Genomic DNA, 27,762 nt, shown 5'->3' on the forward strand with positions numbered 1-27,762 from the left:
CGGCAACGAAAACCTGCACGTGGCAACAAAGATCCCACATGCTGCAACTAAGACCCGGCACAGCCAAATAAATAAATAAATATTTTTTTAAAAAATAGCTGTTCTGCTTGTCCAAAACCACTAATAAAAATAAAAATAAAGACAGACAGTATAGAATAAAAGTTATTCTTACTGTATTATAAGAAACCAACCCCTGTTTATTTTTGTAAGACAGCTAATCATACATGTTCCTTGTCTTCTCATTTAAAAGACTTTTCTCCCCAAAGCTCAAGAAGACTTCAATGTGTGAGCCCTCTTTCTTTTTTTTTTTTTTTAAATTTATTTATTTATTTATTTATTTTTGGCTGTGTTGGGTCTTCGTTTCCACGCGAGGGCTTTCTCTAGTTGCGGCAAGCGGGGGCCAGTCCTCATCGCGGTGCGCGGGCCTCTATCGCGGCCTCTCTTTTTGCAGAGCACAGGCTCCGGACGCGCAGGCTCAGTAGTTGTGGCTCACGGGCCTAGTTGCTCCGCGGCATGTGGGATCTTCCCAGACCAGGGCTCGAACCCGTGTCCCGTGCATTGGCAGGCAGATTCTCAACCACTGCACCACCAGGGAAGCTCCCTCTTTCTTAGTTTAATAAGAGGTTATTTCACCATCAATCTCACTTGGGAAACTACAAGTACAAACACTTTACACTGTGTTATATCTTCTAAAATTCTGGAGTAATTTTGTAATTAAATTATACTTCAAGTAATTATACTTCTGGATTTTACCCTCCAAGTATCAACCACACTCCCAAACTCCCCCATCCCCCAGATGGCTGAAGCACAATTCTAAGGCCAATTTAGTATTAATGAAAATATTTTATCAGATTACTTCCTAAAAACATTCCAGTATTTAAGTCTTTGAGACAGTCTAGCAAATCCAATTGCATTACCTCTTTATCTTTTAGTCCCAGGAGCAATACTTCTTCCATAAGCGTGAGGCGGATATCCTTAGAGTCTTCAGTGTCCTCATTGTCTTGACTTCTGTCTTGATTAGCGTCTTCCTCACTTTCCACCTTCTTTTCAGAGTTCTTCCCTACTTCTGTACGACGGGCCCGGTGAGTTAAAGTGGTCATTCTTACCTGTCTCTGGAGGGGGTGATGAAAAAATATCTATATGTGTGCTTATGTAAATAAACATCTAGATATTCATACATGCATACTAAAAATGTATACAGGTAAGAAATATTTACAAACTTAAATAAAGGAAAGAGTAATGACCAGAGAAAATTACATGGATAACAATATCTTTTCCAAAGTACAATAGGTTGAACTCCACTGGAGGCATTGACAAGAAATCAAATCATTAATTCTAAAGACCAGTAGAAAGGACCGACTTTTAAGCCTGCTGATTTCTTGTGCATAACCTAATCACATAATCATTGTGATCCTTTCACAAAATGGATTCTCCCCAAGTTAAATAATATGGAACAGCAAAAAATTGTGAGCATCCAGCTCCAAAGAGCATACAGTAATTTATGTGCAATTTCTATAAATATTCAAGTTCATTATAAAACATACAAAAAAAAGTAAAAAAAATTAAGAAAAACTAAATAGAAATATATGTTCCAATATTTCCTTCCCAAACCCTAATGACTCATTTCATGCATTCACTTTGGAGATTACCAGTCTAGAGAATAACACTCAGAAGATCGTGTGTAGTAATTCCATATAGCTAGAAAACTTTCATCTCTATCCCTAGGCTAGCCACCTTGCAAATACACAAACAGCTGGCAACAAAAAGCACTGGCAAGAGAATGTTAAAAGATTAGCAGATTCTTTCTCAAGTACAAAAAAAATCAGAGCACAAGCCCTTTTATACCATGCACTATAGTTGTTTTAAAAATCTACAGTCAAGAGAAATTGCACTACCATGTGTGATAAAGTTTAAAGTTAGCATACTTTAGATAAATCTAAATGTCATTTTTAAAGATGAAATATAATAAATATTTTAAATCAGCAATTATTGAAAATAGCTTTTTCAAGATCAAAAGAATGCATTCAAGAGCCTCTGTGACTGGATCCCATTCTATCTTCTAGCAACATCTTCCATTACTCCCAATTATGTACTGTTAAACCATTTCTCAAACATGTCCATGCCTTCCACCTCTCTCCTTTGTACAGGCTGGATTTCTCTCCCTTTTCCCTTCCTTTCTAAATTCTACACATTCTTCAAAGTCCTATTGAGGACTCACTGTAAAGCCTTCAGTGAATCTGCTTCTCCATTACCCCTATGTCCCATAGCCAGAATAGGTCTCTCCTCAGCTGTACTTTCACACAACTTTATTTATACTTACTTCCTTTAAAGTATTTATTATAGTCTTTCTTTTGGTATGGCTGCCTCTCAACTGTAAACTTCTTGAGGGCAGGGATATTGTCTTCTTGGGTTTTTATATTCTCCATAGCAACTAGCACAATGTCTTTAACGTTGTAACTGCTCGATAAATATATACCGATTAAAATGAATACTCAGAAATGCATGTAAACATTTAAAAAAGAAATACAAATGAAGTGACTTACAAAAGATTCTTTGTACAAGGCTATATTTCAAATAATTCTTGGCGGGAGGTGGGAAGAAGAGTGAAAGAGGAAGAGAAGCATGAAATAAATGCTTAAGGGCACTAACCCTATCTGGCACGGTGAATAGAGCTTATATCCTAATCCAGTCCAAGAAACTAAATCTTCAGGGCAAAAAAATAATGGGGCATTTTCTTTGAAAAATTAATCGCCCTTGGACATTTACTAAAGACCCTATTTGAAAAAAAACTCCCAAGGGTCCCAAAATTAAATAAATAAAAACCTCCCTCTCCCCACAAAACGAAAAATTTGGAGGTTTTTTTTTTTTCGACGTTAGAAAATGTATTGATATTTTCCCCCGTTGCTTACCTGACGTTACTTCCTGGGTTACGGCCAAACTCAGGCTGCAGCTTGCGCTCTATTTCAGGGGGACACCTGTCCCCACCCCCACCCCCCACCCCCGTCCGAGTAGGTGAAAAACTTCTCAGCCACGCAGAGAGAACAAACTTCCTGATCCTTCGATGCAGAGAAGGAATAACACATCAGCTTCCTCAGGATCACTAGGCAACCTACCTTGGTGTTTCTTCATTGGACCAATCAGAAACCTCCAAGGTTGAGTTCAGCCAATCGGAGCTTACGAGGGGAGGCTCTCCCCCCGCCCGGCTATTGCGTTGCGATCCAGACAAACACCACCAAAAGGAGGCAGGTTTGGGCTCAACCTGACAGCTGGTCAATCCAATGAAGGAACCTTGGTAGAGAAAGGAAAGAGGGCTGCGCTCCCCACCCCCATTAAACCGGCCAATCAAAGCGTTCAGTGAGCTATCACCAGCTGCCGATCTACAAAGATTTCTGTTGGTCAACCTCAGTGTAGCAGGTGTGTTACTGTAGCAGTGTATACTGTGACAATTAGGTGAGACGGGTTGGGATCCAATAGAGCTAAGAATACATAAACATTTAAAAATTGGTTGTTTTCGACAATTAGCTTATCCCTAACTTTCCTGTTCCAGAAAAACCCGATCTGGGTCAGTTTGTGGACGTTTACTTGGTTTACATTAAACAGGATAGGCACATTTCTACCATAGCATTCATTCTAACATTCTCTATTAGTGCTTGTTACTGGCAAGCCCATGGATAATGTATGTTTTTAGAACATGGCTGCTGAAAATGCAAGAGGCAAACAGACCAAGTTTTAAGCTTTCCTTTTCTAGAGCACAGAAAACAGTCAAGTGTGGAACTGGGTCCCAGGTTTCTCACTAAAAGCACAGTATCTTTCACTACCACTCAGAAGTTCTAGAAAGTGTGCTCAACTCTTGCAAAGTAACATCTACTGAAATGATCTCAAAATTAGTGCCTAAAAATTTTCTGCTATTTAAATAAAAATTGGAAGCCATGAAAGAGTCTAGATGCTGAACAATATTTTATTTATGCTGCCAAAAATGCCAGACTTTAAAATCATTTTGTCTTGTAGTAAAAAATGTTAAAAAAGTTAAAGCACCACTTTTTAATTGTACATTATATATTATGTTAATACACTATATCAAAGTACTGAAGAACATTGTTTTAATAACATGACAGACATAGCCAGTTAAATTGTATAGTTTTAACATAAGTAAAAAGTGAATTACTATCAAAAGTTAATACCAAAATAAACATTATTTACTTCAAAAAATGGCTTTAGAGGACCTTAAACATTAATATATGTTAAAAGGAAGTGTCCACCAAAATGGAAGATAGATCAATATTGAGTAGATAATTCACAGAATAAATTATGACACTGGTACTTTTTACTCAAAAGTTCTCCTGAGTTTGTCTCAGATAAGATTAAGGATCACAATATGATAGTCAGCTAAGGATTAATTTTAGTGTACTAACTGCTTAAGACTACATGTAAGTTTTCAGAGGTAGGGCAAACACACCTTAAAACAGTAATATAATGTCCTTTAAATGTTGTGAAGAACTTTGCAAACATGCAGAAAAAAAATTTTTTATGTATTTTTCTTTGGTTCACTAAACTTTCTTCTTTTTGGCACTGACTCTTGGCTAGAAGAATCAAAGTGATGAAGGACCTGTCAAAAGAAAACAACTACTAAGAATAGATACTTTCCAGTTTAAATGTCTTTAAATTTCGAGCTTTTTCATGTCTCTGAGGGCCCTCCCTTGCTTCCTTCTTTCCTTTCTTCTTTTAAAAAATTGTAACTAACATACCATTTCCTAAGATACGCTAGCTGGGTTCTCTAAAAGTAGGTAAATTTTATTATTGACATATTTATATATCCTGATGGCTGCTGAAAGTATAGCCTTACAAAGTATAAGATTTTCATTAGGGATGTTGGAGTAGTTAGAAAGATAGATTTGACATTATGTTCTCAAAATAGTAAAATATTTTGAGGGGAATGAGGGGGGAAAGATTAAAAAATGAGCAGCAAATAGAGAAACATTCCACTTTGGCATTATGTAAGATTTAAATCATGTTTTGTTTTTGTATATGGTGCTTAGCAGTGCCTGATAGATTTTAGAAATTCAATGCACCCTTGAATGAATGGGAGGGTGAATTAGGAAAATTGCTAACAAGATTCTGAGTTATCAAAGTTTTATTTTTCTGGTAAAACTCACTAATGATACAAATTGGATTATGATTTTGCAGAAAAAAATCAAGGCTTAATATACTGGGGAAAAAATTAAAGAACCTAATATATCAGGTTATTCCATTCCCTTCTTAAGATATATAAATTGAAAACAGTATTAACCAACTAGTATATTTTTGAGATTACCCCTTTAACACTTGATTTCTAAAAATAATCTTAAGTTTTCAGTTATCTAATTTTAACCTACTACTAATAATAAAAATTCTGGTTGAAAAAATATAAATATTTATCTCAGAAATGACAAATACATTATCTGATTTGGTAAAATAAGGTTCCAAATATAAGACAACTGTTACAAGATTTAGGTCAAGAAAATTTTCTTTCTTCTAAGGTACTAGGAGGAGATGCTATATTATTAGAGAACATGTGGATTTGGTAACTTATCTTGTTTCTACTTTCTCTAGAAAGCTCAGGTCAAATCTGTGGCCCAATTTTAATTCTATATAAATAAAATGGCCTGAATATTCTTGTACTCTCATTTTCTCATTCTATTCATATTTTTCCTGACATAGATCTTTTAAATTTTTATTTTATTTTATTTAGCATTTTTAATACTTAGTTATTATTAATGATACTCCATTTTTAAAAATATTAATTAATTAATTTATTTAGGCTGTGTTGGGTCTTCGTTTCTGTGCGAGGGCTTTCTCTAGTTGCGGCAAATGGGGGCCACTCTTCATCGCGGTGCGCGGGCCTCTCACTATCGCGGCCTCTCTTGTTGCGGAGAACAGGCTCCAGATGCGCAGGCTCAGTAATTGTGGCTCACGGGCCTAGCCACTCCGCGGCATGTGGGACCTTCCCAGACCAGGGCTCGAACCCGTGTCCCCTGCATTGGCAGGCAGATTCTCAACCACTGCGCCACCAGGGAAGCCCTAAAATTTTATTTTATTTATTCTTGGCTGCATTGGGTCTTTGTTGCTGCGCGTGGGCTTTCTCTAGTTGCGGTGTGCGGGCTTCTCATTGCAGTGGCTTCTCTTGTTGCGGAGCACAGGCTCTAGGCGTGCGGGCTTCAGTAGTTGTGGCACGCGGGCTCTAGAGTGCAGGCTCAGTAGTTGTGGCACATGGACCTAGTTGGTCTGCAGCATGTGGGATCTTCCCGGACCAGGGATCAAACCTGTGTCCCCTGAATTGGCAGGCGGATTCTTAACCACTGCGCCACCAGGGAAGTCCCCTGACATTGATTTTTATTTTATAAATTCCTCCAACTATTTCAAATCATTCATGGAATAAGATAGTAAATGTTTACATGGGAAAATTAATAAACCACATAGCATATTTTATTTTTAAATCACCCCATTTTTTAGAATCAAATATATTTAAACAAGATTTGGGTACCAGAGCTCTGAGATATATCCAGGAATATAATCATATTTATCATTAAATTTAATCTATAGTAATGATATTCTGATACTTGCTATTTTATTCAGCCTATATATTATTATAAGACTTACTGTTTTCGCAGATTCAAGCTGACTTCTCTTCCGATTTTCCTTAGAAGATTTTACTTGTTGATTTCCATTAGCCTCCACAAAGATAGAATAATTACTAATTGGTTTTTTTCTCAAAGAACAACCAACATGCTTTTTCAACCGCAGGCAGCTATATGCGGTTTTTAAAAAAACAACTTTACTGCGATATAATTCAGATACCATACAATTCATCCATTTAAAAGTGTACAAAATTCAGTGATTTTAAGTATATTCACAGAGTTGTGCAACCATCACCACAGTCAATTTTACAGCACTTTCATCCTCCAAAAAGAAATCCTGTACCCTTATAGCTATCACTCCCCTATTCCCCCATCCTCCCGCCAGCATTAAGACCTTCTGTTTCTATACAAATCCCTATTCTGGACTTTCATATAAATGGAACCATATAATATATATATATATATAGAGAGAGAGAGAGAGAGAGAGAGAGAGAGAGTGTGTATGTGTGTGTGTGTGTGTGTGTGTGTGACTGGGTTCTTTCACTTAACATAATGATTTTAAGGTTCATCCAAGTTGTAGCACGTACAGGTACTTCATTCCTTTTTATGGCTGAATAATAATAGTCTACTGTATAAATACCATATTTTGTTTATCCATTCATCTGTTACAAACATTTAGGTTTTTTTCCCCACCTTTTGGCTATTGTGAATAATGCTACATATGCAGTTTTTAAAACGAATATTAGATGGTGACAAATTATTAGCTGTCATAGTATTATTCTCTAAAAGTACATACTTATTTTCTGATGCTTGAAACGCACTTTTCAATGATAACTTCCTTAGTATATATATTATTAAATATTTTCATTTCCTGCCCTTTTCTAACCATAATTCAGTCATTATTCTCAAATACAGGAGTACTTTGGTGGAGTAAAGGATAGTAAAGGATACTCATCCTAAAGAAGCTGCCTAGGAAGAACATTTTGCTGCTAGAGGTAGTAATTTTTGAAATTCTTTTATCTCTTGCTTTGCTCAGCACACTAATTTGAATGCTGCCTTCTACCAGTTCTAACTTCCCATCGAGAATGTGGAAAAAAAGGATACCTAGGGGCTTCCCTGGTGGCGCAGTGGTTAAGAATCTGCCTGCCAATGCAGGGGACACGGTTTCAAGCCCTGGCCCAGGAAGATCCCACATACTGCAGAGCCACTAAGCCTGTGCGCCACAACTACTGAGCGTGCGCTCTAGAGCCCGCAAGCCACAAGTACTGAGCCCACGTGCCACAACTACTGAAGCCTGCACGCCTAGAGCCCGTGCTCCGCAACAGGAGAAGCCACGACAATGAGAAGCCCGCACACAGCAATGAAGATCCAACACAGCCAAAAATAAATAAATAAATTTAAAAAAAAAGGATACCTAAAAATGGCACTATCATCAGTGGTGTTCTGGTAAATGTTTAACAAGCATTCTTTCTCTGGGAGAAAGAAATCCTGAGTTGAGGCATTTGCTGATTTCCATGCTATGAATACTCTCATCATGTCCAGTTTCAAGCTGTCAACATGATGTCACTGAATAAAGAGTTGGAAACAAATGCTCCAGTATACCACTGTTAGAGTGTGCTATTTGTTTCCTTACATTTTACAGAATGCTTTTTCTTCACCTCTGAACCTTTGAGAGTAACTTAAGGGTCTAAATAAAATACAAATTTCTATTCAGTACAACTCATACCAAAAACTAAAATAAAGCAGTGGGGGTTTTTTTCTTAAAAAATAAGAGATTCACTTTATGTAAGATATACATAAAACAGTCATTTTTAAAGTCTTATTAACAAGATACTCCATTTACAAGATAGAACATGGGAACAGTTTGGTGTTCTAGGAAATTTCCTTGGGAGTCTGGATGATAGCATCACTTTTCAAAGCCTTTCCTGGATTCCCCTTTCTATTTTTTAAAAAAATAAATTTATTTATTTTTGGCTGTGTTGGGTCTTCATTGCTGCACGTGGGCTTTCTCTAGTTGGGGCAAGTGGGGGCTACTCTTCGTTGCGGCACGCGGGCTTTCCATTAGGGTGGCTTTTCTTGTTGCAGAGCATGGGTTCTAGGCACGCGGGCTTCAGTAGTTGTGGCACGTGGGCTCTGTAGTTGTGGCTCGCGGGCTTTAGAGCGTAGGCTCAGTAGTTGTGGTGCACGGGCTTAGTTGCTCTGGGGCATGTGGGATCTTCCTGGACCAGGGCTCGAACCTGTGTCCCATGCATTGGCAGGCGGATTCTTAGCCACTGCGCCACCAGGGAAGTCCCTCCGCTCTCTATTGTACCTTCAGTAAAATTAACCATTCTTTCCTTTGTGCCTCTATGTAGCCTATTCAGACTGCTATTATGGCCCTGTATCACTGCTTGTTGACCTCCAATTACTAGACTTTCATCTAAGAGCAAGTTACACCTCCAGCACCTAGTAAAGTACCTGACACATAGTATGTGCTTACCAAACGTTGGTCCAATAAATGAAGTATTAAAAGCAAAATAAACTCAAATATGGGGGGAAATTACAAGGTTAGAATGAAAAACAAATCTAAAGAGATGCTTTTACCATTTTATTCTGAAAGATTTTTCCACTTCTTGTTTTGCTTTCAGACACATCAAGTTCAGATGTTTTACTGACTAACTGCTCAACCTAGAAAAGAAAATAATTACACAAAACCACATAAAATAATATAATAAAAGTTTTTCATAACAATAATGGGGGTCAAAAATTCAATCACATAAAATTTAGGGTCTTGCTATGTTGAGTTAATGAAAACCAATAATTTTGTGTTGGTTCTTACTGTCATAAAAAGTGCAAAGGTAAAGATAGTGAAACTGACACTGTACACAATTGACCATTCACTGAATTCAGAAAGTCCCAAATTATCACTAGGCACCACTCTTCCAGAAGATAAGAACTTCAGCCCACCCCCATTGGAGAAGGGCTGCGCAAAGGAAGGCAGACAACCATCAGTCCCATTATTTTCATGTTGATTTTATCTAAATGTTATTTCAGTATTTTACTGTATGTAGAAAACAAAATTAAACATGTTCTGCTCCAAGGCAACAAAAATGTATTATATAGTCCATTTGTAAATACAAAGGGTGGTGGAGTTAATAATTGCTTAAGATTTTATTTAGCCTGAAATTCTGAGATTCTCTGAACAGTATTTACATTCATTAATAAACAAATCAACCAATAATATACTCAAAACTTTTCAACGTATAATTCTCGAATTTTATTAATAAGCATTCTTAATACCTAATTTTCTTCTAAAAGACCTAGAATATAAGAAAATCTGAGAAATAACTAAATAAGCATATAAGCACCTGTCTTTTGAAAAAAATCAAATTAGAAGTGAGATAGAACTGTCAAATTTATACCTGAGAATGAGAAATTGAAAGATCTGGACTTTCTTTAGACCTCATAGTTTCATCTTCTTCACAAACTACACCTGGTTCTGTTAAAAAAAAAAAAAAGTTAAAATGGTATAAAATTGAATTGGAAGTGAATTAATTTACATTTTCATTAACTCCTCACCTCCAAGTTCAGAAGATCCAGGGTTTTTTTTCTGCTCTTCCCTTTTAGTTTCAATGTCAAAATCACCCTACATAATTACATGAAGGAGAAAATGGACACATTTCAAAAAGAAACTAAAACAACTGGGTAGAATATTTATGAACAAATTTGTTTTATGTGAAGGTTAAATATAACATAACACTACAACGACCTTACACTTGCTAGAAATAAAGTGGCCCTGTAATTACTATAATAAGGCAACTTATTTATCCAAAGTATAAAATCCTATTTTTTTTACTTTGCAGGGTTGCTTTAAGGCAGATGATAAAAATATACAACTTTCTCAAAAATGTATGATGGTTCTAAGAACACTTAGATCTTACTATTGTTTGAGAGCACTGAATTAGACATGGTCACACAACAAGCTACCACTTCTGTAGCTCTGGAATTTCTGTATAGATATTAGCATAAACTCTGAATATGACCCAACCCTCTTCAGGGAGTTGGGGAAGGATAAGCACAGTTATGGTATGGTAGAAATAGCAAAGGTTTAATGTCTATAATTATTATTCCCTTTGTGACACTTGTCAAAGAGCTTTAAATATTTTAAAGAACACTTCATAAATCCCAGCCATATTTGTTTATAAGGCAAGACTGGGATTTAGGTTTTAGGAAGAAGATTCCTTCTTCTTTGACTGAATTTGTTAAAAACTGAATTTTCTACTTGTAAGGATGTGGCCACAGAGCCTAAATCAGAGTAGTCAGTCTCTATACATAAGAACTGTGGTCATAATTTAGAATAAAGTGAGACAAGAGAAAACAACAAAGATGAGATTAAAGAACAATTGTATTAATGATGAAAGATTTTCTGGGAGTGAGGCTATAACAAAAAAAGCTTTTTTTATACTTCAATTCATCCATTCATTCAACCAATACGGAGAATGCATTCCGTAAATCTAAGCGTTAGGACAGATGCTTAACGTTATTGAGTGATAGCAATGCCCAAACTCATCTGTGATCAAACACTATGAAAGTATCCTCCTAAGGATAAATTTATTACAAATAAGAAGTGAAAATTCAATTATGGAGATAATTTCAGTTTCAGCTCTGATATGCAAAAAGCTTGGAAGTTGTCACTGTATCTGGTCCTTACAAAATAATGCTGTACAAAATGAAAATCAATGACTTTTCTCAGACACGATTAATGAAACATGTAACTACGAAAGAATTTTAAAACTGTAAAAAAAAAAAAAAATCTAAGCGTTAGGGACAGGAGGATTAAAAAGATGAATAAGACACTTTTCCTGCCTTCCAGGAACTTCCAGGCTGCTTCAGGACACTGACCTTCCAGGCCCTGAAGAAATTCAAGCATGAGCACTTAACAGGGGTGTTGTATGGTAGAAAAGATTCCAGCATTAGTTGGGGGATTGGAGTAGTTCAGTGGTCTTCTTTTCTTTTTTTTTTTGGCCACGCCACGGGATCTTAGTTCCCCAGCCAGGGACTGAAACCAGGCCCTGGCAGTGAAAGCACTGAGTCCTAAACACTGGACCACCAGGGAATTCCGTGGTTTTCAAATTACGCTCCAGACCAAGGGGTTTCCTCAGAGTCCAGCATGAGGGTAGGTGAGGTGGTGAGTGGCTGGGCCTCCAGGACCATTCCTTACTTCATTTACAATAGTTGTGTTTTAAATTTCTGAGAATAATGTTGTTTGCATCCAGGTAAAAAGCTTTAAAACCACAAACCTTAACCTTCTTTAAGGTCCCTTCCAAACTTGAGTTTATGATTGTAATAAATATTTATAGCTATTAAAGTCCTCAGAATTGAATCAAACATTCATTACTATTGTTCTTCATAACTCTTTGAATATACTTACACTTATGTAATGCTCCTGTTCATCTTCGAAATCATCTTTGTCCATGAGAATTTTTTGAAGTGGTGTTTTTAATTGTTTTAGTGACAATATAGCTGAATCAATATTTTCCATTCGTTCTTTCTCAGTGGTCACTTTTACTTTGAAGGTGTGAAAAGGTGTTGGGACTTCTCCCACATTTAAGTACATAGGCTCCCCTTCAAATATCACTCCATCACAATCACCATCCTTAAAACCAGGAGGTTGGTAATCTGGGGGTGTAACTGCAGAAAAGTAAGTATAAACTGTGCTGTTCATGAAATTGAAGAAAATACATTAATTTTTATTATTATAAAATATATGCAGATTAAAGAAATTTCAAATAGTATAGAAAGACATATAATAAAAAGTAAAAATCACTCTCCTACTATCTCCAAGTTCCTATTTTATTCCTTAAAGGTAAACTTTTTTCCCTACACTTGACTGACTATGTGACCTTGAGGAAACTACTTGTCATCCTTGATTTGGTTTTCTCATCTGTCAAGTGGGGTAAATACTAGTACCTACCTCATAGGGTCACTGTGGTATTAAAGTCTGTAAAATGCTCAGAACAGAACTGGCACAGAGTAAGTATTCAATAAATGTTAGTTATTATTGTTGATGCTTTATGTTCTTCTAGAAGATACGATGCATGTAAAGTATATAATATGTTATATATTTATATAATAAATATATAATAAATATTTACATTATATAATTAATACATGTATATCTCCTTAAAAAACACAAACAAGGTCATACTCTTCTGTACCTAGCTGTTTTTAACATCACTTTTTAAAAAAAATTTATTTAATTTATTTTTATTTTTGGCTGCGTTGGGCCTTCGTTGCGGTGCGTGGGCTTCTCATTGCAGTGGCTTCTCTTATTGCGGAGCACGGCGCGCGGGCTTCAGTAGTTGTGGCGCACGGGCTTAGTTGCTCCGTGGCATGTGGGATCTGCCCGGGCCAGGGCTCGAACCTGTGTCCCCTGCATTGGCAGGCAGATTCTTAACCACTGCGCCACCAGGGAAGCCCTTTAACATCACTTTTTAATCTGTTTTTAATATTTTTTGGATAACAATTTATCAGCACATTCTTTTAAATAGCTTGCACAGCACTACTATATAGATGCACCATAATTTATTTACTCAGTCCTCCAATAAACAACTCAAGGTTGTTTTCAGTTTGTTCCTAGTTTAACCAATACATTATGAATATCCTCATAAACATATAACCTTGCAAGTTTGTCTAAGTATATTCCTAAGATACTCTTCTAGCTAAAGAATTTCTGGATTAAAGAGAATGTGCCAAATTTTGATACTGCCAAACTGTCCTCTTAAAATGTTACATGGCACCTATATACATTCCCTCAAGAGTATACAAAAGTACCTGCTTACCCCCACACCCTTGCCAACAATGATTTTACAAGTTTTACTGATCCGATAACTGAAAAATGGTATCTCATTGCTTCACTTCCTTAGTTATGAATGAGGTTGAACTTCAAGTGGACATGTTCAGACCACTGGAGAAGTTGTGTATATTTTTTCAAATACTGATATTAAATGTAAATTTTATAATTTCAAAAATATATATAACAATTTAGGTGCTTACAAACATTTGGGATGGAAACTGTTTCAATGACAAGAAAATATACAGATACCAACTGAAACAGGATGAACTGGAAATAGTACCTTCATCGTAGTAAAAAAGTTTCATGGTCAAACAAACATCATTAGGTAAAGGTCCCAGATTTTGCATTAGAACATAAATCTTGCGAATGAGAAGAATACTTGCTTTCTTGGTGTCAGCAGATGACACACTAGATTCACTGATTTGGTTTTTACTGGAAGAGAATCACATTAATTTCTTTTATAGCACCCATGGCTTCTAATAACATAACTTCACATTTTACTACTTGAGATTCTTATTCCCATTAAAGCATTAAGTTGTTAAGTTAAAAATTGTGATATAATGTGTTTTAATGCCACTATTATAAAAATTAATATCACTGTTAATATTATTATTATAAACTAATTTACATATATTAAATTAATATGCATTTTATACAAGATGTTTAAAGGAAACAAATGATGGACTTTTATTGTATTTCTTTTTTTTTAATTTTTAAAAATTTATTTTATTTTTGGCTGCACTGGGTCTTCATTGCTGCGTGCGGGCTTTCTCTAGTTGCGGCGAGCGGGGGCTACTCTTCGTTGTGGTGCATGGGCTTCTCATTGCAGTGGATTCTCTTGTGGAACACAGGCTCTAGGCATGCAGGCTTCAGCAGTTGTGGCACGCGGGCTCAGCAGTTGTGGCCCACGGGCTCTAGAACACAGGCTCAGTAGTTGTGGCGCACGGGCTTAGTTGCTCCACGGCATGTGGGATCTTTGTGGACCAGGGATCGAACCTGTGTCCCCTGCATTGTCAGGCGGATTCTTAACCACTGCGCCACCAGGGAAGCCCTTTATTGTATTTCTAATCACTTAAGCATACAGTCGCTTTCCTACTCTTTGGCTCTGTTTCACAATCAAAACAGTATATAATTAGCCACAGAATTCTGGCTTGCAGCCACTCCAAGGATATTTTGTATCCTTGATGGTTAATTGGGGATGTTTGAGAAGTTTCAGAATTATTCCTGAAGTTTAGGTATATAGTATTAATATGAATAAGTGGTAATCTGTAATACAAAAAGAAAACTATAGAACAATACCTTATGAAGTCCATGATTGGTCCATTACTGGTGTACTTGAATTTAAACTGGTAACATTCTGAAATTGTCTTAAATAGAAAATACTGCAGTTATGAATCTGATATACAGTACCTGTGGCCAAGTAGCTATATATAGCTTTTGTATGACTCACCATTTATTTAATAATTTTTTCTGCATGTTAATCCCTATTCGTCCATTGAAACTTTCCAGTCCTAATAGTCAATTCCCAGGGTCTGGGATTTGGGGCTTCAGTGTTGGAGAGATAGTTATTCCCCCAGTCATTGCAATGTATGTTTTATATACCAGAGAGAAGGAACTCAGCAGGCACGTGAGGGAGGCAGCACATCTCTTCCTCTAACAGAATGGCTAAGCACAGGGCTTCAATCCTTGGTAACCACAAGCAAGTCATTTAAGCCTCCTAAGTCTCAGTTTCCCCAGCTAATAAAAGGGGTTGAAAATAGTACCTATCTCATTGGTGCCTATGAATATTTATCAAATGGGATAATTTATATACAGCCCTTAATAAAGTATCTGGCACACTAAGCATTCAATAAATATTAGTGCATCAGCAATGTTGCTCTTTTACTGAAAGAAAAAATGTGCAACTATAAAACATCTTCACATGTACATTTTCTGTACATTTTCTGAACAGTTAGTTTCTGAGCAATCAAATAATTCATAGCCTTTGCCCATATGATTTTGTCACCATGGGCATATATTAAGCATTAATTGTAGGCTTAATTTGTAGTATCAAAGAAAAGACATTCCTAGCTCTCTTGAAGCTCTAATACTTTTATTGCTTTCTTTATATTCCATTGCTCACTTAGGGATGGGGTTAGCTTTCTCTTTCTTTTTTAAAAATCTGCTTCTCCATGACTGAATGAAACACTATATTGTAACAGCTATAGTGTAATGGGTAAGCACTCAGATCATGAACTGGTCTTCTTAGGTCCAAATTCTGGTTCTGCCACTATGACCTTACACAGGAAACCTTGTATCTAGGTTTCCTCATCTATAAAGTGGATATGATAATGATATATTACCTCATGATGGTTATAATGAATAAATGAGATAATGCACATGAAACCCCAAAGAACAGAGCCTAGGAATAGTAAGCACTCAGTAGATCTTTCCCCTTTGTTTCTTGTCCTCTGGTTTTCCCTTTCATTTATTATAACCCTTTCTTTCCTTTAATTGTCAGATGAACAGGTAGATGTGACTGGATTGGGGTGAATATTCAAAGATTAAGGATGAGTATCTTATTTTTCTCAAACTCAAACATTTTATAATTCTAAAAAAAGAATATAATTAAAAAATATTGCAAAGAACCAGAAGTCAGGAGATTTAGGTTATTTCTAATGGTTTGTCTTTGTGGCCTAGGCTCAGTCACGTAATCTCTCTTGTAGTAAGTGTATTAATCTGTTTAAAGATAACAATACAAGCCCTGTCTTACCTCAAAAAAGTCTTTATGAGGTTCAAATTTTGAAAATATATGTGAAAGTGCATTGATAAAAGCACAGTTAAAAGCACTGGATATTATTATATTATATTTTTATGTTACTTATAGATATTAGAGGCATTATGGGTTTTTTTTTTGGCATTATGTTTTTTTACTAACTTAAGCATACTTACCTGAGGGTCTTCTGGATTAGTGTATACCTATTTAAAAATAATTTACAATTTAGTAAATTGTAGAGGCTAAGTATTCAAGGAGAACTAAATTGGATATTTAGACTAAAATAGTAAATGAATTTAGTAAAACAAAATACAAAATGACCCCCTCAAAATATTCGCTACTTTTCCATTGAATAGATCAGTAGTTTGTATCAAGTGACATGATCAATAGGTGGTTTTAATGTTATTTAATTAAGCAAGGCTGAATTTGACAGTCTTTAAAAAAGAATATACAATTTAAAAATACTTACAGCTAGAACAACCATCCTTAGCTGAAACATAACAAAGAACAAAAATCTTATTATTTTTTAAAATTAATTAAATTTTTATTATCATAGTTTAAATATTATGTTTCAGGTGTACAACATAGTGACTCACAATTTTTAAAGGTTATACTCCATTTATAGTTATTATAAAATATTGGCTATATTCCCTGTGCTATACAATATATCCTTACAGCTTATTTATTTTATACATAGTAGTTTATAAAAATCTTATTTTTATTCTATAAAATATTTTTGCATGATGGACCATAAGAATTCTTTGTCCTATTTCAAATTTATTCCTAATAAAAATAATCTTGCATTAAATAGACTTCATATGATGCAGGTAAAGCAATACCTCAGATATCTTTCTCTATTCCCCAAAATATCTATTTCTAGTTGACTTACTGAAGGCTGAAATTCATATCACTAACTTAAGCAAACAGGGGCATTACTGCCAGTTACAAGGAAAATATATATTGTGAAATAACACATTAAATATTACCAGTATGAGAACTGATTTTGAAAAGAGAAAAAAGAGAGTTCAGGGCCCTGCTCATTTAGTAAAGGGAAGAGGCTTTGGAGACTATAGGAAAAGAGAATCACAGGAAATCATTCACTCAAGTAATCTGCCAAAATCTGAGTCATCCTTGATTTGGATCTTTTCCTTATACTCCAGAACCAATCGTCAACAAGTCCAGTCAGTTCTGCCAGATATATCCTGAATCTTCTCATTTTTCTCCTTTGCCATCCTGGTCTAAGCCACCATTATTTTTTATCAGTACTGTAGTAATGGATTAAGTGCCATTCTCCTTAATTCCAATCTTATTCTCCTTCTACAGTACATTCTCTAAATAGTAGTTCACAGTGATTTTTCTTTTAATTTAGAATATAAATCAAATGATGTTACAGTTCTACTCAAAACCTTCAAATGGCCTTTATTTACACCTAAAATAAAATCCAAACTCTTTTTTTTTAAATACTTTTTTTTTTTTGATGTGGACCATTTTTAAACTCTTTATTGAATTTGTTACAATATTGCTTCTGTTTTATGTTTTGGTTTTTTGGCCCTGAGGCATGTGAGATCTTAGCTCCCTGATCAGGGATTGAACCCGCTGCATTGGAAAGCAAAGTCTTAACCACTGGACCTCCAGGGAAGTCCCAAAATCCGAACTCTTTACCTACACAGTTCTGAATGCTCTGGCCCTGTCCATCTACACAGGTTCATCTCCTGCCGCTCTCTTGCGCTGCTCATCACACTCTAATCATTCTGGCCTTCTGTTTGTTCCTTGAACTCTCCAAACCCCCCTCCAACTCTTTGCATTTGCTGCTCTGTCAGGAATATTCTCCCAAAATCAGTGCCTAGCTGGTTTCTTCTAATTCAAGTCTCAGCTTAAATATCACCCCCTCAGAGAAGCTCCTCAGACTACCCTATCTAAAGTTACCCCATCTCTCCATTTGCCACATACTTTTTCTTAAAATGTTAATGGCAGTTAACACTATTGGATGTTATCTAATTTCCTTGTTTTATTGACTATTTTCCCATTATAGAAGGGACACTCTTTGTCTTGTTGACCATTGTTAGCTTACCCAGATCCTACCTAGAATACGTGCCTAGCACAGAGCAGGCACTCAATATTTAATGAATATTAAATACATAATGTCTTAATGAGGGAGGTTGGTGACCATGGATAAAATTTTATCTTTTTCATAATTTTTTTTAGAGTTGGACTTCTTTGTATATGTTGATACAAACATAAGGTAAGTAAGTATACAAAAAGGCTTGTCACAATTTAACCTAGACTACATGTAAATTTATTTCTGAACTCTCATGAAGAAATAATTTATTAAATTATTAGTATAAACATGATTATAGAAGGCATGTGAAACTAATGAATAAACTATTTTAAAAGACTTTTTAATTCATTAAGTTTTTGTAAGTTAATATGTGTTATTAATACAAATGAGTGTTAACAACCAAAACTTGGCAAAATTTGTAAAGTATTAATTCTGTTTGCTTTAAATGAGTTGAAAATCAGTCTTTAAAATATTCAAATTTTCAGCTTTGGACTGGCTTATGCCCAAGTTAGTTTAAGTTAATCTTTTACTACATGTAACGGCTGTTACATTTGTAGAATATAAACTGTAGAAAAAAAGGATAAAGAGATACCGACTTACATATTTTTTCTGTAAAGCATCATAGCATCCTAACATCCTAAAAAATAATCAAGGATTCATTTTTAGACTGAATGCACTTCCAGAAAATAGTTCTTTTAATAAGTCTCCATATTATCTCATTACTAAATAATACACAGTTTTATTATTAAAGCTTCCTTCTTATTAACTAGCTTAAAAAAATAAAACAATGTGGCAGAAATATAAAATGTCAATAGGGGATGGAAGGAAAGGAAGATAGAAAATATCTGGCAGCTATTTGTGAGGAACAATAATAGGAAAGTGAAGCCTGCTCACATGGAGCATGAAATAAAGTAAAATTTTAATGCAAAAATCCAAAGACCTGCAAAAATGGTATCCAGAATTAAAGAGGGAATCACTAAAACTGGGTTAAACACTTAAAGGTATCCAAGGCACAAAAAAATGTGATTTAAGAAAAAATAATTTTCTTTCATTAGGTATTTCACTTACCACTTCACTAACTGTGTAGATCCTGGACAATTCTTATCTTCTTTCAGAATTTTGACATACAGATCTAAATGCAAAAATAATGATATAAATATAGAGCTACTTAAGATTAGCAAACAACTAGAAATTTAAATGAAGATTATTTTCTTCAGCTGTGTATTACAGGTTTATTATTAATGGCAATTAACTTCCAGATGATTGATGTTAATATAATTAAAGGAAGAAAGTTTACGTGGAAACAAATAATCTTTTTATCCTTATTATAAAATGGCATCATAATGATTAGGATGCAAGTTGATGGGTAGAAAAATGTTTCCATTTTAATGGTCTGGGAAGATCCCACATGCCGCGGAGCGACTAGGCCCGTGAGCCACAATTACTGAGCCTGCATGTCTGGAGCCTGTGCTCCGCAACAAGAGAGGCCGCGATAGTGAAGAGGCCCGCGCACCGCGATGAAGAGTGGCCTCTGCTTGCCGCAACTAGAGAAAGCCCTCGCATAGAAACGAAGACCCAACACAGCCATAAATAAATAAATAAATAAATAAATTTTTAAAAAAATAAAAAATAAATAAAAACTATAGAAACTTAGATATAACACTTTCATGCCATTGTTATCCAAGAGTCTTAGCATATTTGCTATGGACTCTTATCCCAGTAAAATACTTGTAAAAGGCCAAGAAGTTAACAGGCTATCAGAGCCCTGTAAGGAAGCAACAAGTAATATAGAGGAAAGGACGAGATCTCTCAGTCTCAGGTTCCTTATCAGAAAAATAGGAATAATATCTAACTCATAGGTCTGTAATGTGAACTAACAAGATATCATACATAACATGGTGCTTAACATATTGCCCACAGAGTTGGTGTACAATGTTAGGTATACATTATGTGCTAGGCAATAAGTTATTATTATAGTATAAACTGGCTCCATTACTTTTACTTCTTTAAAATAACACAAGAACATACACTACCACTGTAGGAGGTTATAAATAGGATGTTTTTACTATTTACTTCATCATTATAAGAACAATGTCAGGTGATATTATACTTGAGAGATTAAGGGAAATTTTTATGTTAAGTGCTTTCAAAGGTATTGAATATACTTTTTAAAAAAATCACTTAGATGTCCACACAAAAACTTGTACAGGAATGTGGCATTATTTATAATAGCCAAAAAGTGGAAACAACCCAATGTTCATCAATTGATGAGTGGATAAATAAAATGTGGTATATTCATATAATGGAATATTATTCAGCCATAAAAAAATGAAGTACTAATCCATGCTACAAAATGGATGAACCTTAAAAACATTATGCCAAGTGAAAGAAGCCAGTCACAAAGGACCACATATTGTATGATTTCATTTATTTGAAATGGCTAGAATAGGCAAATCCATAAAGACAGAAAGCAGATCGGTGGTTGCCTAGGACTGGGAAGTGGGGGAAGTGGAGAGTGACTTAATGGGTATGGGGTTTCCTTTTAAGGTGATGAAATGTTCTAAAACTGACTGTGGTGAATATACCCAAAATCAATGAATTGTGCACTTTAAATGAGTGAATTGTTAAATATGCGAATCATATCTCAATAAAGCTGTTATTATAAAAACAAAATCCCTAAGTCAAAAATTATCATTTTAGAGCAAGCCAAAATAAAAATGACATCTTTAGGGCTTCCCTGGTGGCGCAGTGGTTGAGAGTCTGCCTGCCAATGCAGGGGACACGGGTTCGAGCCCTGGTCTGGGAAGATCCCACATGCCGCGGAGCAACTAGGCCCGTGAGCCGCAACTGCTGAGCCTGCGCGTCTGGAGCCTGTGCTCCGCAGCAGGAGAGACCGCGACGGTGAGAGGCCCGCGCAGCGCGATGAAGAGTGGCCCCCCTTGCCGCAGCTAGAGAAAGCCCTCGCACAGAAGCAAAGACCCAACACAGCCAAATAAATAAATAAATAAATAAATAAATAAATAATAATTAAAGTGCTAATAAAAAAAAATGACATCTTTAAAGAAAGTCTTTAAATAAACATTATATTACCATCTAGGTATCTTGTTCCATAAGCACATTCTGGGAATATTCCTCTCAAATACGTGATGCAGGATATTGAAACTGCTAGAAGCCTCTTCACTAACATTAAAGACTGCTGCTCAGTTGATATCTTACTGGGAAATGCCAACGCACTCTAAATTCAAGGGAAATTAAAACATTTTATTTAGATTTACTAAAAATACAGTGTTCCTGAACTTAAAAGTAGATCTAGGGCTTCCCTGGTGGCGCAGTGGTTGAGAATCTGCCTGCCAATGCAGGGGACACGGGTTCGAGCCCTGGTCTGGGAAGATCCCACATGCCGCGGAGCAACTAGGCCCGTGAGCCACAACTACTGAGCCTGCGCGTCTGGAGCCTGTGCTCCGCAACAGGAGGGGCCGCGATAGTGAGAGGCCCGCGCACAGTGATGAAGAGTGGCCCCCGCTTGCCGCAACTGGAGAAAGCCCTCTCATAGAAACGAAGACCCAACACACCCAAAAATAAATAACTAAAATAAAGAATTATAAAGTAGCATAATTATATGTTACAAAAATGATATTCATTAAAAAAAAAAAGTAGATCTAATTTTTTGCATAAGCATGGTACTTTCCCAAAGAATTTTTAACCATAGCAGTTAGTAGTCCCCCCAAAATCAGAGTGGCTTCTAAAATGTGAGGGTGTTTGCAGGGTAGCAGCCTAAAGGTAACATGCAAAAAATGCTTAAGAATCGTGTTAGAAATCCCTTGCAGGTTAACTGTCTGTAACTGCATAATACATGGATAGATAACACTGATTTTCTCTTTAGTCACTGACTGGGTTTAACACAGGTAACTGTAATGCAAGATCTGTGAAGGGAAGACAATTTTATGTTTGTCTGTGGGGCATAAAAATTCATTTTCTAGGAGCGGACTGCATGAGTGATAATTTCATCAAAGGAACCTAATAGCATTCATTGATACCTAATGTGAACTGAATTTGAACCAGCAATTTAATACAATGCATCAAGCATCCAATAGAATTCTCCATTAATTCAACTTAGTTTAGCAAATATCTTCATTTCTTAAAACATTGAGTTTACTGATATCATTAAGCCCTCAAAGAGTTGACTCTAACTTTCAAACATAAAAATAGTTGAGACTTCAAGAAACAATAAAATTAGCTAAATTAAAATATAGTACAATACAAGATTATTAAAAAAATACAAGAAATCATACCATGGAGATTCTCTGCAACTGTGCAGTGGCCATCCTCTGATAAAGTATTTTCTTTAATTCAACCTTGTGACACAAATACAAGCTTTAACTTCAGATCTTATTTTTATCACTAATTTGGTTTACTATATGTAAAGTCAGAAAGAATTTTATGTGACTAAATGACAGGATGTTTTTTAACTTAAAATGGAATCTTTGAAAACAGATTCATTTTGCTATAGAACTCTTTTGAGTAAAGTGCTAATTTTAAACCCTTTGACTAGCAACCCTCACATAAAAGGGTTATTAAGAAAGCTCTTTAAAAGACCTTTTTAAAAAAGCAAAATCTTCTATTTTTCTTCACAGTATTCAAACATTGACAACATTGCACAAGTAGGTAATGAAAAACTACCCCTGCCAAATCCTTTAAAATAATCTTTTAATTTTTGTTTTAAATTTGTAGTTTCAAAATGACCAAATCAGGTTAACTTTCCTCCCCGGAACTTGAGCATGGCTCTGGATATAACACATTGTCTTATTCTGTGGAACAACAATAAAAGAACAACAGAAAATATTCTAGATATTTTGGACTGATTTTGATTTCTCAATTCTTTGATATTTTGAAATAAGTTTCGATATTTTTGGTTCCAATTTTATCTTTCTTAACCAGACAATTCATCTAGAAGACTTCACAGAAGAGTCTATTTACTGTAAACATTTAAATTTATCCTGATAATTCTGGACCAGAGGCCAGAACTCACCTATTCTCAAGAACCTCTGTGAAAAATAAGTAGGTACACATTTTCCCCCTCCCCCGAATGTTTCGCCGTTAAGACGTTAAGAAACTTAAAAGTAGGTGGGAGGTAACAGGAAAAGACATTAAAAAGCAAAAGAATAAAAGAAAAGGGAAAGAAAGGAAATAAAGAAAACAAACATGTATTACGTAACGTCTGAGGGTCCGGCGGCAGCGACCAGGAGAGAGGCACGACGTGGCTCGTGCTTTGCCCAATGCGCTTGCGCCTTCCTTCAACGGTAGCCAGCGGAGGCGAGACAGTAGCCTTTTGACCTTTGGTCGGGGTCACCTTTCCCGCCAAGAGCAGCGCAAGGTGCGCTGGGAACCCCAAGAGCCTGGAGGACTCGTCTCAGCCAGAAAAGCCGCATATCAGCGGGGGAAGGTTAATTGCATGTGCTAAGCATTCCCGATATACATAGCCGTCTTACAGTGACCAAAGTGTTCTCAATGGCCATTTAATTAGTCAAATTAATTTCTGATTATTTTCTAACTTTTGATTTTGTTATTGGATCTACCACATACTGCATTCACGCTTCACAGTTCCTGTGTCTTCAGGAAACCAGCTGCCCTAGCAGTCTCCTACCTAGACGTTTCCACTGTGCTATGTCTGTGGGGACAGTGTTAGCTTTACTGTAATTAATGTCTCATTTAGAAGCAAAATAATAAACTCAGAGCTGGTAGGTAGTTGGAGATTGTCTAGTAATACAAACTTCTGAGTTTGCAGATTGTTATATATGCAAATAAGTTGTGTTAGTAGTGTAGACATATATTAATTACTCATAAACTTTGGTATGTCTGCATTACCAGTTAGAAAACAGCCACCCCAGATATGAAAAGATTTTCCCAGAGTCAATTAGGAGAGGAATGAAGACCAGAACCCTGTTTTCAGGGTCAAAAATAGTGAAAATCCCCTGGTCTATTTATTTTGCTTCATATTTCCCTTACACTTAAAGTTTTGTAAATAATTAAACAGAAACCTCAATTAAATAGAGTTGGGAGATCAGAATGGGGAGTTCTCATGCCCTGAGAGGGAGCAGAGTCCAATAGGAAGGACTCCAAAGAGTACTTCCCAGGACTTCTGCTGCCAGTGTCCTTGTCCCCACGGTGAGCCACAGCCGCCCTCTGCCTCTGCAGGAGACCCCCCAACACTAGGAGGTAGGTCTGGTTCAGTCTCCTATGGGGTCACTGCTCCTTCCCTTGGATCCCAATGCACACACTACTTTGTGTGTGCCCTCCAAGAGTGGAGTCTCTGTTTCCCCCAGTCCTGTCAAAGTCCTGCAGTCAAATCCCACTAGGCTTCAAAGTCTGATTCTCTAGGAATTCCTCCTCCCGTTGCCGGACCCGCAGGTTGGGAAGCCTGACGTGGGGCTCAGAACCTTCACTCCAGTGGGTGGACTTCTGTGGTATAATTGTTCTCCAGTTTGTGAGTCACCCACCCAGTGGTTATGGGATTTGATTTTATTGTGATTGCGTCCCTCCTACCGTTTCATTGCGGCTTCTCCTTTGTCTTTGGATGTGGGGTATCTTTTTTGGTGAGTTCCAGTGTCTTCCTGTGGATGACTGTTCACCAGTTAGTTGTGATTCTGGTGTTCTCGCAAGAGGGAGTATCTTATATGTTGGGGTTTTTTTTAATTTAATTTAATTTATTTTTTTATACAACAGGGTTTAAAAAATTTTTTTTTAATTTAATTTTATTTATTTTTTGTACAGCAGGTCCTTATTAGTCATCAATTTTATACACATCAGTGTATACATGTCAATCCCAATCTCCCAATTCATCACACCACCCCCCACTACCACCCCCCACGGCTTTCCCCCCTTGGTGTCCATACATTTGTTCTCTACATCTGTGTCTCAATTTCTGCCCTGCAAACCGGTTCATCTGTACCATTTTTCTAGGTTCCACATATATGTGTTAATATATGATATTTGTTTTTCTCTTTCTGATTTACTTCACTCTGCATGGCAGTCTCTACAAATGACCCAATTTCATTCCTTTTTATGGCTGAGTAATATTCTATTGTATATATGTACCACATCTTCTTTATCCATTCACCTGTTGATGGGCATTTAGGTTGCTTCCATGACCTGGCTATTGTAAATAGTGCTGCAATGAACATTGGGGTGCATGTGTCTTTTTGAATTATGGTTTTCTCTGGGTATATGCCCAGTAGTGGGATTGCTGGATCATATGGTAGTTCTATTTTTAGTTTTTTAAGGAACCTCCATACTGTTCTCCATAGTGGCTGTATCACTTTACATTCCTACCAACAGTGTAGGAGGATTACCTTTTCTCCACGCCCTCTCCAGCATTTGTTGTTTGTAGATTTTCTGATGATGCCCATTCTAACTGGTGTGAGGTGATACCTCATTGTAGTTTTGATTTGCATTTCTCTAATAATTAGTGATGTTGAGCAGTTTTTCATGTGCTTATTGGACATCTGTATGTCTTCTTTGGAGAAATGTCTATTTAGCTCTTCTGCCCACTTTTGGATTGGGTTGTCTGTTTTTTTAATATTGAGCTGCACGAACTGTTTATATATTTTGGAGATTAATCCTTTGTTGATTCATTTGCAAATATTTTCTCCCATTCTGAGGGTTGTCTTTTCATCTTGTTTGTAGTTTCCTTTGCTTTGCAAAAGCTTTGAAGTTTCATTAGGTCCCATTTGTTTATTTTTGTTTTTATTTCCATTATTCTAAGAGGTGGATCAAAAAAGATCTTGCTGTGATTTATGTCAAAGAGTGTTCTTCCTATGTTTTCCTCTAAGAGTTTTATAGTGTGCAGTCTTACATCTACGTCTTAATCCATTTTGAGTTTATTTTTGTTTATGGTGTTAGGGAGTGTCCTAATTTCATTCTTTTACATGTAGTTGTCCAGTTTTCCCAGCACCACTTATTGAAGAGACTGTCTTTTCTCCATTGTATATTCTTGCCGCCTTTGTCATAGATTAGTTGACCATAGGTGCATGGGTTTATCTCTGGGCTTTCTATCCTGTTCCATTGATCTATATTTCTGTTTTTGTGCCAGTACCATATTGTCTTAGTTACTGTAGCTTTGTAGTATAGGGTGAAGTCAGGGAGTCTGATTCCTCCAGCTCCATTTTCTTCCCTCAAGACTGCTTTGGCTATTCGGGGTCCGAATAGCCCCAAAGAGTCTTATATGTTTTTAATGGCATTGTCCAGTGGACTCCTAGTTCTGGAATGTTTAAGTCCTCTTGTTTCTTTACCTTTTTTTTATCCAGTTAAAAGTTTTGTCAACTTCTATGGTGTCTCCCAGATTTGCTCTTTGTTTTTGATTTGTTTGTAAATTTTTTCCTTTTTTTCACAGTTACAAAATTTGTCCAGGGTTTTAGCACCACACATATACTTGCTGTAATACCTTCAAGCTAGTATTCTTCTTTTTATTTTCTTCAAATCATCCTATATAGTTTCCAGAGTAAGACTTTTTTAAAATTTCTTTTTTGATTTAACATTTTTATTTTATTTTATTTTTTGTATAAACTATTTTATTTTTTAAAAAAGGATTTTATTTCTGTAAGTTTGAAATTACTTATGGCTAAAAATTTCTCCTTATGTTAGACATACAATAAAGATTTTTGTTAAATATTTCATTATTCTACTTACTAGTTCAGAGTTTCTTCACCTGGGATCCACGGATTCCTAAAGGATCCATGGATATAATTCAGAAAATCTGTGGATTTTTATGGGGAAAACAATAACATCTTTATTTTCATTAACCTCTAACTGAAAGCATTTCCTTCAATTCTGAACATAGTTCATAAACCACAGTAATATTAGCAATACTTATAATTCTATCACCCAAAGAAAACTCAGATATTTTTGTATCACATTATAGTTTTTTCAGGTATCTTCAAATATCATTTATACTTGTCACTATTTCAAATTTAAGATAGTTATTAACTCTTGTTATTTAATGCATTTTTAAAGAAGCATGTTTATGATGAACTTCCCAGGATCCTTCTCAGTGATGTAAGTTGCTGAGCCAAGTGTTATTTTAGCCATGGTTGTGCCTCCAGTTTATGTAAAACATACACACGTCACTTAACCCTGTTTGTGGATGAAATGTCTATATCTTGAGTATATCAAGAAAAATAAAGGTGAAAGCATTCTTGAAAAAAAAAGAAACATGTTTATTACTATAACACAAAGTTATATTTAAAAATTTTATTAACTGTGTTTCAATATAATCAGCATCCTTTGTAATTCTATGCGTTTTATTTTATGGATTTAAAAACATTATTCTGAGAAGGTGTCCATAGGCTTAATGAGACTGACAAAGGTTAAGAACCTATGTTTTTGTTCCATTTACAGTGCTTGAAAAATTGTGGGCGAAATAAAAATTAAAGAATAATCAACTAAATACTTTTTATTTTAATTTAATTTAATTAATTAATTTATTTTGTCTGCATTGGGTCTT

The 27,762-nt window shown here is 35.8% G+C and overlaps 2 protein-coding genes across 3 annotated transcripts in view; both read right to left on the minus strand.

The window, feature by feature from the left end:
• The window catches only part of GOLPH3L (golgi phosphoprotein 3 like), a 41,012-nt gene extending 37,997 nt beyond the window's left edge, over positions 1 to 3,015 (minus strand). For both annotated transcript variants that reach the window (XM_007178000.2, XM_007177999.2), the window contains exons 1-2: positions 2,910 to 3,015; positions 918 to 1,112 (exon numbers count right to left, since the gene is read on the minus strand). In XM_007178000.2, the coding sequence (XP_007178062.1) occupies positions 918 to 1,100 (183 nt within the window). In that variant the 5' untranslated portion in view covers positions 1,101 to 1,112; positions 2,910 to 3,015. The remainder of the gene's footprint in view (positions 1 to 917; positions 1,113 to 2,909) is intronic.
• Positions 3,016 to 4,201: 1,186 nt separating this feature from the next.
• Positions 4,202 to 23,525, minus strand: HORMAD1 (HORMA domain containing 1). The gene is made up of 15 exons (XM_057557341.1): positions 23,475 to 23,525; positions 22,556 to 22,618; positions 21,354 to 21,498; positions 19,332 to 19,395; positions 18,864 to 18,900; positions 16,674 to 16,694; positions 16,381 to 16,407; positions 14,749 to 14,816; positions 13,730 to 13,881; positions 12,025 to 12,284; positions 10,173 to 10,239; positions 10,016 to 10,092; positions 9,198 to 9,281; positions 6,637 to 6,708; positions 4,202 to 4,606 (listed from the first exon to the last, which is right to left on the minus strand). Exons 2-15 carry the CDS (start codon positions 22,586 to 22,588, stop codon positions 4,526 to 4,528), a joined length of 1,188 nt encoding a protein of 395 aa, XP_057413324.1. The 5' UTR covers positions 22,589 to 22,618; positions 23,475 to 23,525; the 3' UTR covers positions 4,202 to 4,525.
• Between the last annotated feature and the right edge of the window lie 4,237 nt (positions 23,526 to 27,762).

Source organism: Balaenoptera acutorostrata, chromosome 1 (genome assembly GCF_949987535.1).
Source record: "Balaenoptera acutorostrata chromosome 1, mBalAcu1.1, whole genome shotgun sequence".
In the NCBI taxonomy this organism is placed as follows: Eukaryota; Metazoa; Chordata; class Mammalia; order Artiodactyla; family Balaenopteridae; genus Balaenoptera; species Balaenoptera acutorostrata.